The following is a 14,962-nucleotide window of genomic DNA, read 5'->3' as shown; positions in this document are numbered from 1 at the left end:
AAGAAATAAACTCTTACAAGACTCACTTCCGGGTTGAGACTACACTTCCGCCTGACGACATGTTAGTTGAGGGCAGGAAAAAAAACGCCACACGCCACTTTTTTTTTTTTTTTTTTTTTACCCGATATTATCTTAATAAGCCGTCTGTCGCCACGCGTGTCGTTTGTCCGCGGATTTTTTTTTTTTTTTTTTGGACAGTCCAAAAAGTCCCCATCTCCTCTATTTTTCCTTTTAGCCCTCACTTTGTTTAAATACAACAGCTCCATCATTGAAAAAAAAACCAATATAATAATAGTATAAATATAACAATAATTTTGCTGGAATTTGTGATTTATTTTTTGAACACGTTTTTAAAAATTACACACAACCAACAACCCTAATGAACGGAAGACCTGGTCTATATTTTGCATTAAAAAATTAAAAGTGACTCTTGTGCACAAAAGTATTCCCACCAACGAGTATTTCAGTTTCTGTTTTTATTTCCCGTCTTCAATGCAGCTCGATAAAAGGCACCTTGATTCTCATGGACAGGGAGGTTTTCCTTTTGTGCAGAGGTGATCGCTAGACTTAGAGCGACACCTTCAGGCCGTTCCTATTATAACCTTTCCCGTGTGCATGTCTGGGCTTGTTGCTTCGTAATCGTGAGTCATGCCTGGTGATGAATCAGTCACCTGCTTTTACTTCCCCACTTCAAAAAAAAAAAAAAAGGCTGATGTCATGTCTAATGCAGCACAAATATTGTTTGCCTAGCACGGGACACGGACATGACGAACCAAGCTTGGACAACTTCTGAGTGAAAATGAAAAGCATTTTCCTGGCCTTCATCGAAGTCAGCAAATTCCCGATTGCCGACGGATACGAGACGATCACGAGCGATGACCCTGCGGTGTGTGTTCGGTTGTTTTTTTTTTACCCCGAAGTGTGCCGAGTGAAGATTTGGGGCTGACAAATTGAACGTCACACCTGATCCAAATATTTACAGGTGGGGGATTCGAGGTTGTCAGCGTACAGTGAAGAAAATAAGTATTTGAACACCATGCAATATTGCAAGTTCTCCCACTTAGAAATCATGGAGGGCTCTGAAATTTTCATCGTAGAGGTGCATGTCCACTGTGAGAAAGATGATCTCAAAAGAAAAATCCAGAAATCACAATGTATGATTTCTTAATTATTGATTTGTGTGATACAGCTGCAAATAAGTATTAGAACACCCGAGAAAACCAATGTTAATATTTTGTAGTCTCCCTTGTTTGCAATTACAGAGGTCAAACGTTTCCTGTAGTTGTTCACCAGGTTTGCACACACTGCAGGAGGGATTTTGGCCCACTCCTCCACACAGATCTTCTCTAGATCAGACGGGTTTCTGGGCTGTCGCTGAGAAACACAAAGTTTCAGCTCCCTCCAAAGATTTTCTATTGGGTTTAAGTCAGGAGACTGGCTAGGCCACGCTACAACCTTGGTGTGCTTCTTACGGTTTACGGCTACTGCTTGGTTTTCTGGCTGTGTGCTTGGGGTCATTGTCATGTTGAAACACCCAAAATCCTCTGACTGAGGGAAAGAGGTTGTTCCCCAAAATCTCACAATACATGGCCGCGGTCATCCTCTCCTTAATACAGTGCACCCGTCCTGTCCCATGTGCAGAGAAACACCCCCGGAGCATGGAGCATGATGCTACCACCCCCATGCTTCACAGTAGGGATGGTGTTCTTGGGATGGAAGTCATCTTTCGTCTTCCTACAAACACGATTAGTGGAATTACGACCAAAAATTTCCATTTTGGTCTCATCCTGACCACAAAACTTTCTCCTATGCCTCCTGTGTATCATCCAAATGGTCATATGCAGGTCATTGACCCAGTCCTGTGGTGTAGTCCTGTGCTGATACATCACCTTTCTAAAGATCCTTGAGACCTCACGAGGTGATATCTTCTATGGGGCTCCACTCCGATTGAGATTGACCGTCACTTTTAGCTTCTTCCATTTTCTACTGATTCCTCCATCAGTGGACCTTTTTTTCCCCACCAAGCTGCTGGGCAATTTCTCCGTCGCCCTTTCCACCCGTGTGGAGTTGTACAATTTTGTCTCTGGTGTGTTTGGAGGGCTCTTTGGTCTTGGCCATGTTGCAAGTTCGAGTCTTACTGATTGTATGGGTTGCACCGGTGTCTTTATGCAGCTAACGACCTCATACAGGTCCATCTGGTTCAGGATAATACGTGGAGTGGAGGTGGACTTTTAAAGGCGGACTAACAGGTCTTTGAGGGTCAGGATTCTAGCGGATAGACAGGTGTTCAAATACTTATTTGCAGCTGTATCACACAAATAAATTGTTAAAAAAAAAAAAAATCATACATTGTGATTTCTGGATTTTTCTTTTCAGATGATCTCTCTCACAGTCGACATGCACCTACGATGAAAATTTCAGACCCCTCCATGATTTCTAAGTGGGTGTACTTGCAATATAGCAGGGTGTTCAAATACTTATTTTCTTCACTGTAAACGCAGCTCATGTTTAAAAAAAAAAAAAAAAAAAATCACGTTTGTGTGCAAACTTTGTGACTGTCAATAAAAGCAAGTTTTGGTCCATAAAAACTTTATTAGCATATATGTAAAGAGGTCCAATGTACAGAAAAGCTACAACGATTTGAGCTTATTTACATCCCATTCATTTTTTGAAACAGTGCCTTTGCCTTAACATTTGAACTCTCGTCTAATCATAATACAGAACAGCGCCCATTACATGCCATCACCATTAATAGTAACATGGAAATACACTCAAAATGCTTCACTGACACAACAGGTCATTACATTTTTGGGTAGTGTTGACTGCACAAGTTTTTCTGAGCATCATTATGACAACGAAATCAGGACGTATATAAAAACAATGTCTCCTTGACAAAAGAGAATATCATACAGTCATCACATGATTTTTTTTCCACCCCTAACCCCCTAAAAATAAAATAAAATAAAATACAGAAACCCTTGCTACAAGGGAAACACTTTTGTCAAGTGTACACGGCCAAATGTCCTGCAATGGCTTCACGGTGTGATGATCCAAATCACTTTAATCAAGCAGCCTATTCGTCTATCGGGCAATGACTGATGTCGGCTAATTAAAGAGCTTAGGGTGTGTCATTTATCCATAACATTATCATTTTATCTTGCTGATGGAGTAGGGCCTTCTTTTCCAAATACGTGCTTGTATTTTAATATTTTTAAAAGTTCTTTTTGCCATTTACAAGATAGAAAAGTGCAAATAAACAAAGTAACAGTAGTACGTCAGAAAGCTGTTAAAATAACCAGAGAACTTCAACCCTCCCCCCCTTTTTTTTGTTTTAAAAATAAAAATGTATATTTGAAAGTCCAAAGTTGAATACGATTCACTCCATGATACTGGCTGATTTTAAGCGAATGAAATCTCAAACGCTTTTCTCACCATAAGAAATAACGTAAAGTGAACTCATTTGCCTGCGTGTTGTCTTATGTGGCAGGAAGTTCCACAACTGCCCTGCGATTGACTGGTGACCAGTTGAGGGTGTACCCACTGATCTAAAAAAAAAAAAAAAAAGACTGGATGGCTCATTGGCCACCAAAACTGAAGTCGCCATCCGCCATCTTGATACTCGCAAAACAACCATGCAGACCTGTGCGTTAATTGCTAGTTTCGTGGCTGTGAGAAAACATTCTGCAGGTAAGTTGGAAAGATTTACTTTGACGGTGTTAAAGTTTGTTTGTAAAGTTTTTTTTTTTTTTTTTTTAATTTTCTGATGAGCTTAATTCACTCGAACAAAGTTTTGTTTCCGGTTGTTGTTCACGATTCACTCTCTGCTTCACCTGACTAGCCCGACGTGTTTGTGAGAAAAAGTGATGTCAATATTTTCCCAAACTTCATATGTGGATAAGCAAGAAAATACATTTTCTGTGAATTTTTCTGATGAATTTCATAATACAGGACTCCGCAAATTGAATTTGATTTTCAAATGCGAGGAAACAAGTTTAAATTTTCTGCCAGAGACAGCAAATGAACAACGCGTTTAGCATGTATTTTCCCATTGTGAGTCCTTATTTCCAAAAATATATCTAACTGATTGACTTAAAATGCAATGTTTTTATGACAAAAAATACTTGGGTTTTTTTGCTGTTATGATGATAGTGCTTAACAGCATATTTTGGGAAAAGTTAACACGTCGCTGAAATCGGGTCCTAGGTAATATCCAGTTTCTTGGTAGTTACGGTGTTCTATGTCTTTCCTTTGGACTTAAGCCTTTTTTTGGCTTGCCAAATCCAATTAAAAATTCTTCCTGTTACCAGAACTGAAAAAATGTCAAGCTCACATGACCAGTTTTAATTCTACATGCCAAACTAAGAGGAAAACCCCCGCCGTAATCCAACCTGTACGCCGTGTCCTCCACACGTTTTGGGAGTACCAATATGGCGGCCAGCTGGCTTCAACCAATCGACACACCGCTCGATGTGTATGCGCTATCCACTCTTCTTTTTCCTTTTTTTTTTTTTTTTTTAAAGGTCAGTGGGTGTACCTCGCTTCTTGCTCGAAGGTGGCACGGGATAGGCTCCAGCGCTCCCGCGACCCTGGTGAGGGGATCAGCGGCTCCGAAAATGTATAGACGCTATCACCCCCTTCTGGGAAAACTAAAAAGTGCGTCACCTTTGAGGGGGTCCAACTGCATAAACGTACTGTACAAAGCGGAGCACACAGATACTAACAACTGGGCCAAAGTCGATCAGTTCCCCGCCCTCTTTGCATTAGCATTAAACAGCTGCAGCTCGGGTTCTGACAACCTCAAAGAAGTCGGAGCGTATAAATCCAATTGTAAAGTCTTTACGCTGGCTTCCAGGCAGCTTTAGAATAGATTTGAAAGTTTTGCTACTGGTCTATAAATTGAAAGAAATGCATACGGAATACAAACGCTAAAGAGCTCTGAGATCGACAGACTCAGTCAGGTCAAATAGTGGAGCGCAGAGTCCAAAACAAACATGATGAGGCAGTATTTAAAAACCTCCTTTTCTCGTGCATTTTAAAATATTTCCAATTTCAATGACATTTCTTGCGCCGTTTTCATTGTTTATTTTGTTTGTTTCCCGTTTTAAATTTAAATGTCTTTGGACTTACATTCTTGAAATCACGTCAAGCAAATTGTATCAAATGCGCAATGCAAATAAATTTGCTTTGCAATCCAATTCATCAAAAAGCGTTTGGAGTCAGTTTTATTTCCCCATCTGATTATTAAAAAAAAGTAAAAAGTAACATTAAACCTGTTCCAGATTTACGACAGCAGACCCTTGTGTGTGTTCGCTTGGCTGAACAGTTTAGATGTTAAAAATCTGTACAGTAGTTCACCGCATATTTCCTACTCATTGAGTAATGCACCTATTTGTTATTTTTGCGTCCTCAAATATCACATGATGATGCAAAAGCCCGGTCTAAATAAGAAAAAAGTATAACAGTTGGTGACAAATAAGTGTGCTGAAGTGATGAATCTCAGTAAGTGTAAGTGTACCTGCACACTTGTTAGCCGTTTGTTCAAAATGAAATAATCTGTAATCGTGTTTTTCGTAGTAATGGAGGATAGATGTGTTTGACAGCCCAGCTTGTCCATATTTACAGTTTGAACTATTAATGTGGGAAATTTTAAACAATTTGGAAGGGGACATCAATGTCTTCCATTTTTTTTCTTAATTCTGTCCCTCAAACAATCGCGGGTAAATGTATGCGTGTACCCCGCTTTGGCTTCCCTCTGGTACAAATAAAATTTAAAATATGGCTCCCTCTGGTGGTCACACACGTAACCTCACTACATCTCATCTGAACGGTGCTGCTGTAATATAACAGACGGAGGGTTCCGGTCTATCCAGTTCCCCTTGGACCCGGGGACCTCGTACCCCACAGCGGCCACCACCACGGAATCTAAAGAGCCCTCCTGTAAGCCCCCGGCCCCGCCGCCCACCCCCGGCGTCACCTCCGCCACCTGCGGTGCCGCGGGGAAATCCGACGAAGAGTTGCCGTTGACGGCCGTCTCCGAGTCGGGCTGTTCCACGCGCTGGTAGTCGGGGGTTTGATTCTTCTTACCGCTGGCGAAAATGGCATCCGTGTTCTCCAGCTCGGCTTGGGGCAGCAGGTGATGGTCCGCCTCGTCGTCTTCGTGCTCCAGGTAGGTCGTGGCGTCGGTGCTCTCGGACGGCAGCGAGCGTAGAGTTCGGGAAATGACTGAAATTGTCAGAAAATAAACAAACAGTTGGGAGGGTTACTGGAAAGTAAAAGAAAAGAGTATCTCTACATGACAACAAATAACTAAAAACTAGTGCTTGCGGAATTCCAATATCCATTTTTTTGTTTAGAATATCCATCCATTTTCTGTGCCGCTTATCCTCACGAGGATCGCGGGTGTGCTGGAGCCTATCCCAGCGGTCAACGGGCAGGAGGCGGGGCCACACCCTGAACTGGTGTCAAACTCAAGGTCCGGGGCCCGGATCCAGCCCACCGCGTGATTTTATGTGGCCCGCGGAGGCAACTTCCATGAATTTTTTGTTCAAATCTGTACCAAAATTTCAACTTGCCATATCATAAATGATAAGATTTAGATATCATAAGCATTTTTCTGTTACCGAACAACAACAGTTGGAAAAACTCATGAACCTTGATTTCTGATTCCAAAACTAGTTAATAAATTTCACGTGTTTCATGTATGATGAGGCGATCAAAGATTTTTATAGTTTCACAGCCATAATGGCCCTTTGAAGGCACTCACAATCACACCTAGGGGCAATTTAGAGTGCCCAATTAATGTTGCATGTTTTTGGGATGTGGGAGGAAACCGGAGTGCCCACCCGAAGAGAACCCACGCAGGCACGGGGAAAACATGCAAACTCCACACAGGCGGGGCCGGGATCAAACCCGGGTCCTCAGAACTGTGAGGCCAACGCTTTACCAGCTGAGTCATCGTGCCGGTGTTTAGAATGTTTCATATTTTTTTGTAGATGTTGTGGCCATTGTTCACCCTCCAAATTGGTTCTAAGCAGCACATAAGCATCATGTTTGTGTATAAATGTAATGTGTATTGCATACACTGTGCTAAACAAGTTGAGAACATTTTAAAAAGATTCCAAAAATTCGCGCGTGCACACACAAAAAAAAAATGTCTTAGTATAAAGGAACTGAGTTGAGGTACGAAAAAACAACAGTGATGCCAAATCTCGTGTATTTAGACTACGTACAGCTCCAGAATGATGGTAAATGGTCCCCCTTGCCCATCCACGCCCTGCCTGTGTGGCGTTTGCATGTTCTCCCCGTGCCTGTGTGGGTTTTCTCAGGGTGGGGACCCCGGTTTCCCCCAATATCCCAAAAACATGCGATATTAATTAGACACTCTAAATTGCCCCAAGGTGTGATTGTGAGTGCGACTGCTGTGTCTCGATGTGGTCTGCGATTGGCCGGCAACCAGTTCCGGGTGTACCCCGCCTCCTGGCCGATGATAAGCTGGGATAGCCTCCAGCGCTCCCACGACCCTTGTGGGGGTGAGCGGCAAAGAAAATGGATGGATCGATTCTTTTGAGCCTAATAAAAGTATAATACTGGGTAGGTGTAGTTGAAAAACACTTACTGGAAGAGGGAAGGTAGAGTTCCTTCTCCTCGGCGTTTCTGCCAAACGGGTTGACCGACGGGAAGACGATGAGACAAAAGGAGAGCAGGAACACCTGGAGGGTGAAAAAGAGATCAAGAAAAAAGGAAAGAACAACTTTTTTTGTTTCTTTCCAAAAAGAGAGAGCGCGTTCCTCTCACCATGACACACGTGCTGGTGGTGCTGGCCTTCAAGGTGGACATCTTGACCAAGGCCTGCAGTTTCCTCAGCTGCTCAATTAAAGACCTGCGAGGAGTAAAATGCAAGAGCGTTTTTTTTTTCATTTTATTTTGCATTATTAAACTGTGTCTTACGGGATCTTTGAGTGTTCTCACATGTTCTGTTTCTGGAGCATTTGGACTTTCTTCTGCAGCTCCACGTTGTGGGCAGTGCAGACGGCGACCCTGCAAGAGTGGGCGAGCAGACGGGTTCCCCCCTCAATTCAACACGATCAAGTCGCTAATTAGCCCAAAGGCCCTTTTCTAACGCTGGCGACTGGCCTTGTCCTTCATTGTGAATTCGTAGGAAGTCATTTGCGTATTAATGACGAGTGAGTGAGTGATACTACAGAGGAAGAGAGAGAAATTGTCGCATTTGAATGGCGACTACAAACAGCAAGAAAGCTGTAAAGTCATTAACGACAACCCCCGAGCAAGCTTTGGGCTCACCTCGTCTCCTCGTCTAATGTGCAACAACAAGTTCATCTTACCTGCTTTCTAAGCCGTCTACGTAGACCTTCTTCTTCTTGCGACTCTCCTGAGCCGACTGTTTGTTGCGAATCTTCCTCCTGACCCTCTTCAGGGTCCTCTCCTCGGCCTGTGGGCGCGACAACAGCGAGATGCGCCATTTACACAAATGAGCTGATTTCGAGCCAACCCGCCAAGCAAACAAAAGTCCGATTTTCACATGTTGCCGGGGGATTATCCAGAGTAATTACAGTGAAGAAAATGATGTATTTGAACACCCTGCTAAATTGCAAAATCTCCCACTTTGTTATCGTTAGAAATCAGGCATTGTGATTTCTGGATTTTTTTCTTTTTAGATGATCTCTCTCACAGTGGACATGCACCTACGATGAAAATTTCAGACCCCGCCATGATTTCTAAGTGGGAGAATTTGTAATATAGCAGGGTGTTCAAATACTTATTTTCTTCACTGTATATTGTCGTGTGGAGTGCGTTAAAAAAAAAACAATCTTTCCTTCAGGATCTGCTTGGAAATGGATCAGGGCCAGTTTAATTTGAAACGGTTTTTTTTTTTTTTTGCTGTCGTCGTGGTGTAATGTTTCAGCCCAGCAGTTTTAGTTATGACTTCACGCCTCCGTTCCAAATTACGCACAAATTCAGGTTACAGTCCCAATTTACAAACGAGAATCCATTGTAAAGTGATGACCGCCTGAACATGCATTATGCGAAGCCATATAATGCTCACATTTTGAAATTTGAGCACAAAAAAGTAGGGTGGCAACGATTATTTTAACAATTGATTGACCCGTAGATTGTTTTTTATTTTATGGATATAATCTGTTTTTAAAAAACTTTTACATTTTGTTCCCTTTATTTGAAAACAGGATATGAAGGTCACGACAAATACCGTAATTTCCGGCCTACAAGCCGCCCCTTTTTTCACACGCTTTCAACCCTGCGGTTTATGCGGTGACGCGACTCATTTGTGCATTTTTTCTAACGGCCGCAAGGGGGCACTTGAGCGGAAAAGGTTAGAGTGACACCGGTGGAATACATGTACCGAGTAAGTGACTTTTACCAGTATGTTATTTTTTTTAAACGGCCCTGTTAGCGCTGTGCTAGGATATTGCTGCTGTGTAACTGCCGTGTCTCAGTGATTTTTACCGGTATGTTCTTCTTTTTTTTTTTTTTTTTTTAACCGTTCCTGTTACCGCCGCGCTAGCGTTAGCATTGCGCTATTGCATGTTGCTGCTGTGTTACTGCCGGGCCCTGGCCTTGTTAATGCTGTGCAACCCTTTTTTTTTTTTTTTTTTTACCGGTATGTTTTTGTTTTTCGTTTTTTTTCTTTACCAGCCCTGTTTGTGCTACCATGTTTTTGCTATGTTAAGCTAAGCTAAGGTATTCAAACTTTGAAATCTCTGTGTGTGTACCATCGTTCTTTGTAAATATCTCGTGTTTCAATGTGGGCACTTGCGGCTTTTACACAGGTGCGGCTTATGTATGTCCCAAATGGTATTTCCTTTACAAATGTACTGGCTGAGGCTTATAACCGGGTGCGCTCTGTAGGGTGGAAATTACTGTACTACAATACTAAAAGCAGAAAGTAGTCATACAGTTGAGAGGAAAACGAAAATGTATGGGGTGGAAAAAGAACGACTATTCATCGCCGAATCGGATTATGAGATGACTCGATATTTCCGCCTTTAACTGCTCTCGAATTTGTCCCCTGGCTGAGGTTTTACCTTAGTGAGCGGCATGTGTGTGGGAATCGTCGCTCCCTCTTTCGCCAAAAGCCGCTTCTCCTCCTCAGAGAGCACAATCTCCTTGAACTGGAACTGAAAAGAGAGAGAGAGAAAAAAAAACAAGTCAAGATAACATGTTTTGCATCATATCATTAATGTGATGATTATGAATGGCTTCTGAATGCGCGCACCTGTTCTACATCGTCGAGCTGTTTTGTGTCCAGCATCGAGTCGTCGATGGCCAGCGTATAAGGAAGCTCGCTGGCAAACTCGTCTTCCATTTCCTCGGTCACCAGATTGTCTGTGGCATGACATTTACCAAATGACAACTGGACTACGCAGCAAGCTGTGGACCGATGGTTAAGATCGTTGCCTGCCACTGCGGCAGACCGAGGTTCAAGACCCGACTGGACCTTCCTCGGGACTCACGGGTGTGGTGTCCCTGAGCAAGACACTGATGCCTCAAATTGTTCCCTGGGGCAGCTTCACCCCCCCCCCCCCCCCCGTTTTAATGTGTTCCACTAAAAAGCGTGTGCGTTTACTGTGATGGGCAAAATGCAGACAACAAATTTCATGTGCATGCATGTATGTTTATGACAAAGATAATTCTTCTTCTAAGGCTCCACAATACTGGGGAAAAAAAATCCCGTTGCATTTTCTTAAAAACTCATTATCTCACTCATTATCGAACTAGGTAAAAAAAAAAAATTAGTAAATAATTCAACACAGACAATAATTAAAGAAATGTTGACAAAATTCCATGCCATTTCCAAATGTATTCAAAAGAATCATCCGGAAAGTGTGCTGACTAGTTGGGCGATCGCTCACTTCGATGACATTTGCCTTGCATATTTCTGCGAAATTATTAAAAGCCGTCAAAGACAAATATCCTTGGATTGGTACTTCACGGAAGATTGAAAGTCAATGTTTGTTTTCCTCCTTCATCCCCCGCGGTGCCTCGTCACACACCCTTCTCTTCGCATCAACGCCACAAGTAAAGGAACATAATTTGGGATTATTCATTACATTTTGTAGACTTTGAATGTTTATTTTTGGCAGCAGGTAGGTAGGGGGACTTGGAACGGATTTGGCTATTTACATGTGAAATGCGTTTCTACCTACAAAAGTTTCACATTACGAAACGACTTCCGGAAGGGTTTATTTTCCTGAGTAGAGGTACCACTGTCTATCATAAAAGAGCAATCACTCCCATTTACGAAGTGTCACTGAATGCATCACACACACACAGCTGCTGTGTCCACTGATATTAAAAAAAAAAAAAGACTAGATGGCTTATTGGCTATTAAAAATGAAGTCGTCATCCGCCATCTTGATCCTCCCAAAACAAGCATGCCGACCTGTCAGCCAGTTTTGTGGCTGTGAGAAAACATTCCACAGGTAAGTTAGAAAGATTTACTTTGCCACTGTTAAAGTTTGTTTCTAAAGGTTTTTTTTAATTTTCTGATGAGCTTAATTCACTTGAACAAAGTTTTGTTTAGGGTTGTTGTTGTTGTTCACTGTTGACTCTCTGCTTCACCTTTATAGGCCGACGGTTTTTCACGAAAAAGTGATGTAAATATTTCCCCAAACTTCATCAGTGGATAACCAAGAAAACACATTTTCTGTGAAAGTTTTGATGAATTTGCAAATTTCATTTTCAGATACGAGGAAATTTTCTGTCTGAGACAACAAATGAACAACGCGTTTAGCATGTATTTTCCCATTGCGAGTACTTATTCCCAAAAATATATCTAAGTGATTGACTTCAAATTTAATGTTTTCATTACAAAAAATGCTAAGTTTTTTGCTATGTTATGATGACAGTGGTTCACAGTGTATTTTGGGAAAAGTTAACAAGTCACGGAAACCGAGCCGTAGGTAATATGCACGGTTTCTTGGTAGATACGGTGTTCTCTGTCTTTCCTATGCACTTAAGCCTTTTTTTGGCTTGCCAAATCGAAATAAAAATCCTTCATGTTACCAGTACTGAATAAATGTGAAGCTCACACCACCACTTTTTAATTCTACATCCCAAACTTTGAGAAAAACCTTGCCATAATCTAACCTGTAAACCATGTCCTCCGCACGTTCTGGGAGTACCAAGACGGCGGCCAATGCCTTCAACCAATCGACACACCGCTAGATATGTATGCGCTAATCCAGTCTTTTCAGTGGCTGCGTGCCTGCCTACATTTGATCCGTTCTCAAGAGCGAAACAGGAACCGCAGCAGGTGTACGTTCTTTTTATCTTAGGAACATGTTCAATCAGGTACCCCTGCTGGACACTTTTAATATTACAGTTGACTCACTGGACACCAACATTGCAACAGACCCCGAGATGTGATAAGTGCACACGTGTACATCGTGATGACGACACTCAAAGGAAAACTTTCACGCGGCCTGGGGGAATTTGAATTTGACAATGGCAGACTATTAAATGGATGCAGACACGTACCGAGATCGATGAAGACGTCAGTGTCGGACTTTTCTGCCCACACGCTCTGCAGGACATCCATGTCCTCGCACTTGCCCCTGAGCAGTGAGTAGCTGTGATCGGCCTGGACTCTTAAGACCTCTTGGTTCTCAGCCTGCGGCTCCTCGGCGAAGGAGGCGGAGCACACCGTGCTCGGGTTCGAGTAGCTGGGACTGCGGGAGATGTCGATGTCGCTGCCCTCGGGGCTCGGGCAACCCACGTCGGCGCCGTTTCCCACGCGGCCGGCGCTGCTGCTGTAGTCGGAGATGCCGCTGTCGCTGCCCAATGGGGAATGGGAGGGACAGAGGGTCTCCACGTTGTCCTCTTCCTGCAGTAAGCTGAGCACCTGAGCACAGAGAAGATTGTTTTTTTTTTTTTTTTTTTAAATATATTTTCCGTATTGGTTCATGTTTTAAAAACAATATATTGTGGAAGCCTTACATCCTGTTCTGAGCTCCACGAATCAATGAGACTACTGACGTAATCAAAGAGCTGCTCCTCGGAAGAAGCGTCCTGGCAGTCATCAAACTGCAACCGAAGCAGTTCTGCTCCGTCCATGTTTGCTTGGTCCTCGATGATTGACATCTGTGGAAAAGAAATAACATCAAGGCACGGAGCAATGGGGAAGAGTATACGATAGGAGAGGATGGATGTTGTCACTTGTTACCTTTTTATTGTTGCTACCGGTATTATTGTATTTTTTTAAACAAATACCTGTGCACACGTTTAAAACACCTTTCACAGCACTGAGGTTGAAGATAACTGCACGTACAAAAGATTACATCTTGGCACCGATCTTTTAAGGAAAGTGTAACATCAGATTACTCTTCAACAGATTAAATCAACACTGTCACTAAGTCTGAAACTATTCTCAACATTTATTTTTACTCCCTGTTTGCGACCCGCTTTCGGGTATCATCCCACCACTTAAAAGAATCACTGCTCAAATGTTGCAGGTATCAGTTTTCGCAGTCCACTGTGACGATACAGAGGTAACACGTCCACAAAAAGTTGCCTCCATATTGCATCACACTCAACACGACCTCATCTTCTGATGGCCCCGCCCCCCTTTATCACGAGATGTGCTTGCAATGTCAACACAAAAGCGACTTTGAGCACAAGATGCAGTAAAACACGGATATGTAAGTCCGAATGGCTTTCCGCGTTACAATTCCATTGTATGATTGCACTCGAGGCGCAAAACGTCACATTTGCGGTGCAAAAACAGACCAGACTCTTGCGTTTGTTTTGCGTTACTGTACAACATCCCCAGTGATGCTAAAAAAAAAAAAAGAGGAAAAATGATTAAAGTGATATGGGAAATGTTTTAGTGCTTTCAATCCCTTACGATACAATTCCCTCCGCTTATATCAACAGATGTACATGTGAGAACAGTTAGCTTCAAGCTAACAGAGCTAATTAGCATTACCTTGACTTGTATGGTAAGATTGACGGTTTCATGTCGAAAGCAAACACCCAGCAAACTATTAAGGACACCGAATTAGGTATGGGATTCCGTTTTCTTACCACAGAAGGTTAAATGCCACCCGAATAAGCGCGTATGGATTTCGCCCGTCTTTGTTGTTGTTTTTTTTTTCCTCGTCGCTTTTTACTGCATGCCGTCGCTGTCAGTGAGCTTTTCCTCTTCCTGCTTGAGAGCGCGACTTCCTTCCAACGAGGCAAAAACTGCGTCATCGCGTCAAGGCGGAAGGTGTGCTCATGACGTCATACGCCAGCCTTGCACAGTGCATTGTGGGAAATGACGTCTTCCGGGCATCTCGGTTTTCCGCTTGAAATCGGAATTATTTCGCAATGTCAAGGTTAAACTCCCAATATATTTAAATCTTAGGATTCACGAAGCATAATATTGTACAGTAAGTTTTATGCAAAACTTACAAAGACGTTACAACTTGTTGCGAGATCATGATTTGGTGTTTTAACGAAAATGCGATTTTTTTTTTTTTTTTTTTTTTTTTTTTGCTGCAGTAGTACGGTACTGACCCAGCCGTCCTGAAAAGTTCCGCTTGATAATCAAAATGAAACAAATTCTGGCGAGGAGCCTCCGCATTCACTGCACTTTCCGAAATTTGTTTTGTTTTGATTCAAATGAGTATCAGTTTGTTTCCCCTATCCTTGATGTACAAGAACACCACCGGACGTAACTTCAAAACTTGTAATTTTATAGTGACAATTTTGCACATCTCTGGAGTGATTTTATTGCTGCATTCATAGCTTCATGACTCTGCATAATTTGCATAACTGCAGTTGATCAGGACTACCACTCGACTGGACACTCTTGCTTCACGACTTACTGGACCTTTGTGTTTATGTCCTGGAGATTGGATATTTTGTTTTAGTGGATTGTTTGCAGTAGTTGTTTCTCCATCTACTGGAGACAAACTATTCGGTTGGTGGCAAAATTAAAGAT

The 14,962-nt window shown here is 42.5% G+C and overlaps 1 protein-coding gene across 1 annotated transcript; it reads right to left on the bottom strand.

Moving 5' to 3' along the window:
• Positions 1-2,578: 2,578 nt before the first annotated feature.
• creb3l3l (cAMP responsive element binding protein 3-like 3 like) lies at positions 2,579-14,222 on the bottom strand. Its single transcript, XM_061817721.1, has 10 exons — positions 14,062-14,222; positions 12,976-13,119; positions 12,517-12,880; positions 10,253-10,362; positions 10,062-10,154; positions 8,343-8,449; positions 7,969-8,037; positions 7,795-7,879; positions 7,616-7,709; positions 2,579-6,222 (listed from the first exon to the last, which is right to left on the bottom strand). Exons 2-10 carry the CDS (start codon positions 13,117-13,119, stop codon positions 5,810-5,812), a joined length of 1,479 nt encoding a protein of 492 aa, XP_061673705.1. The 5' UTR covers positions 14,062-14,222; the 3' UTR covers positions 2,579-5,809.
• Between the last annotated feature and the right edge of the window lie 740 nt (positions 14,223-14,962).

Source organism: Syngnathoides biaculeatus, chromosome 4 (assembly GCF_019802595.1).
Source record: "Syngnathoides biaculeatus isolate LvHL_M chromosome 4, ASM1980259v1, whole genome shotgun sequence".
In the NCBI taxonomy this organism is placed as follows: domain Eukaryota; kingdom Metazoa; phylum Chordata; class Actinopteri; order Syngnathiformes; family Syngnathidae; genus Syngnathoides; species Syngnathoides biaculeatus.
Note: the sequence above shows the minus strand (reverse complement) of the source record. Positions and strands in the feature narration are given on the sequence as shown.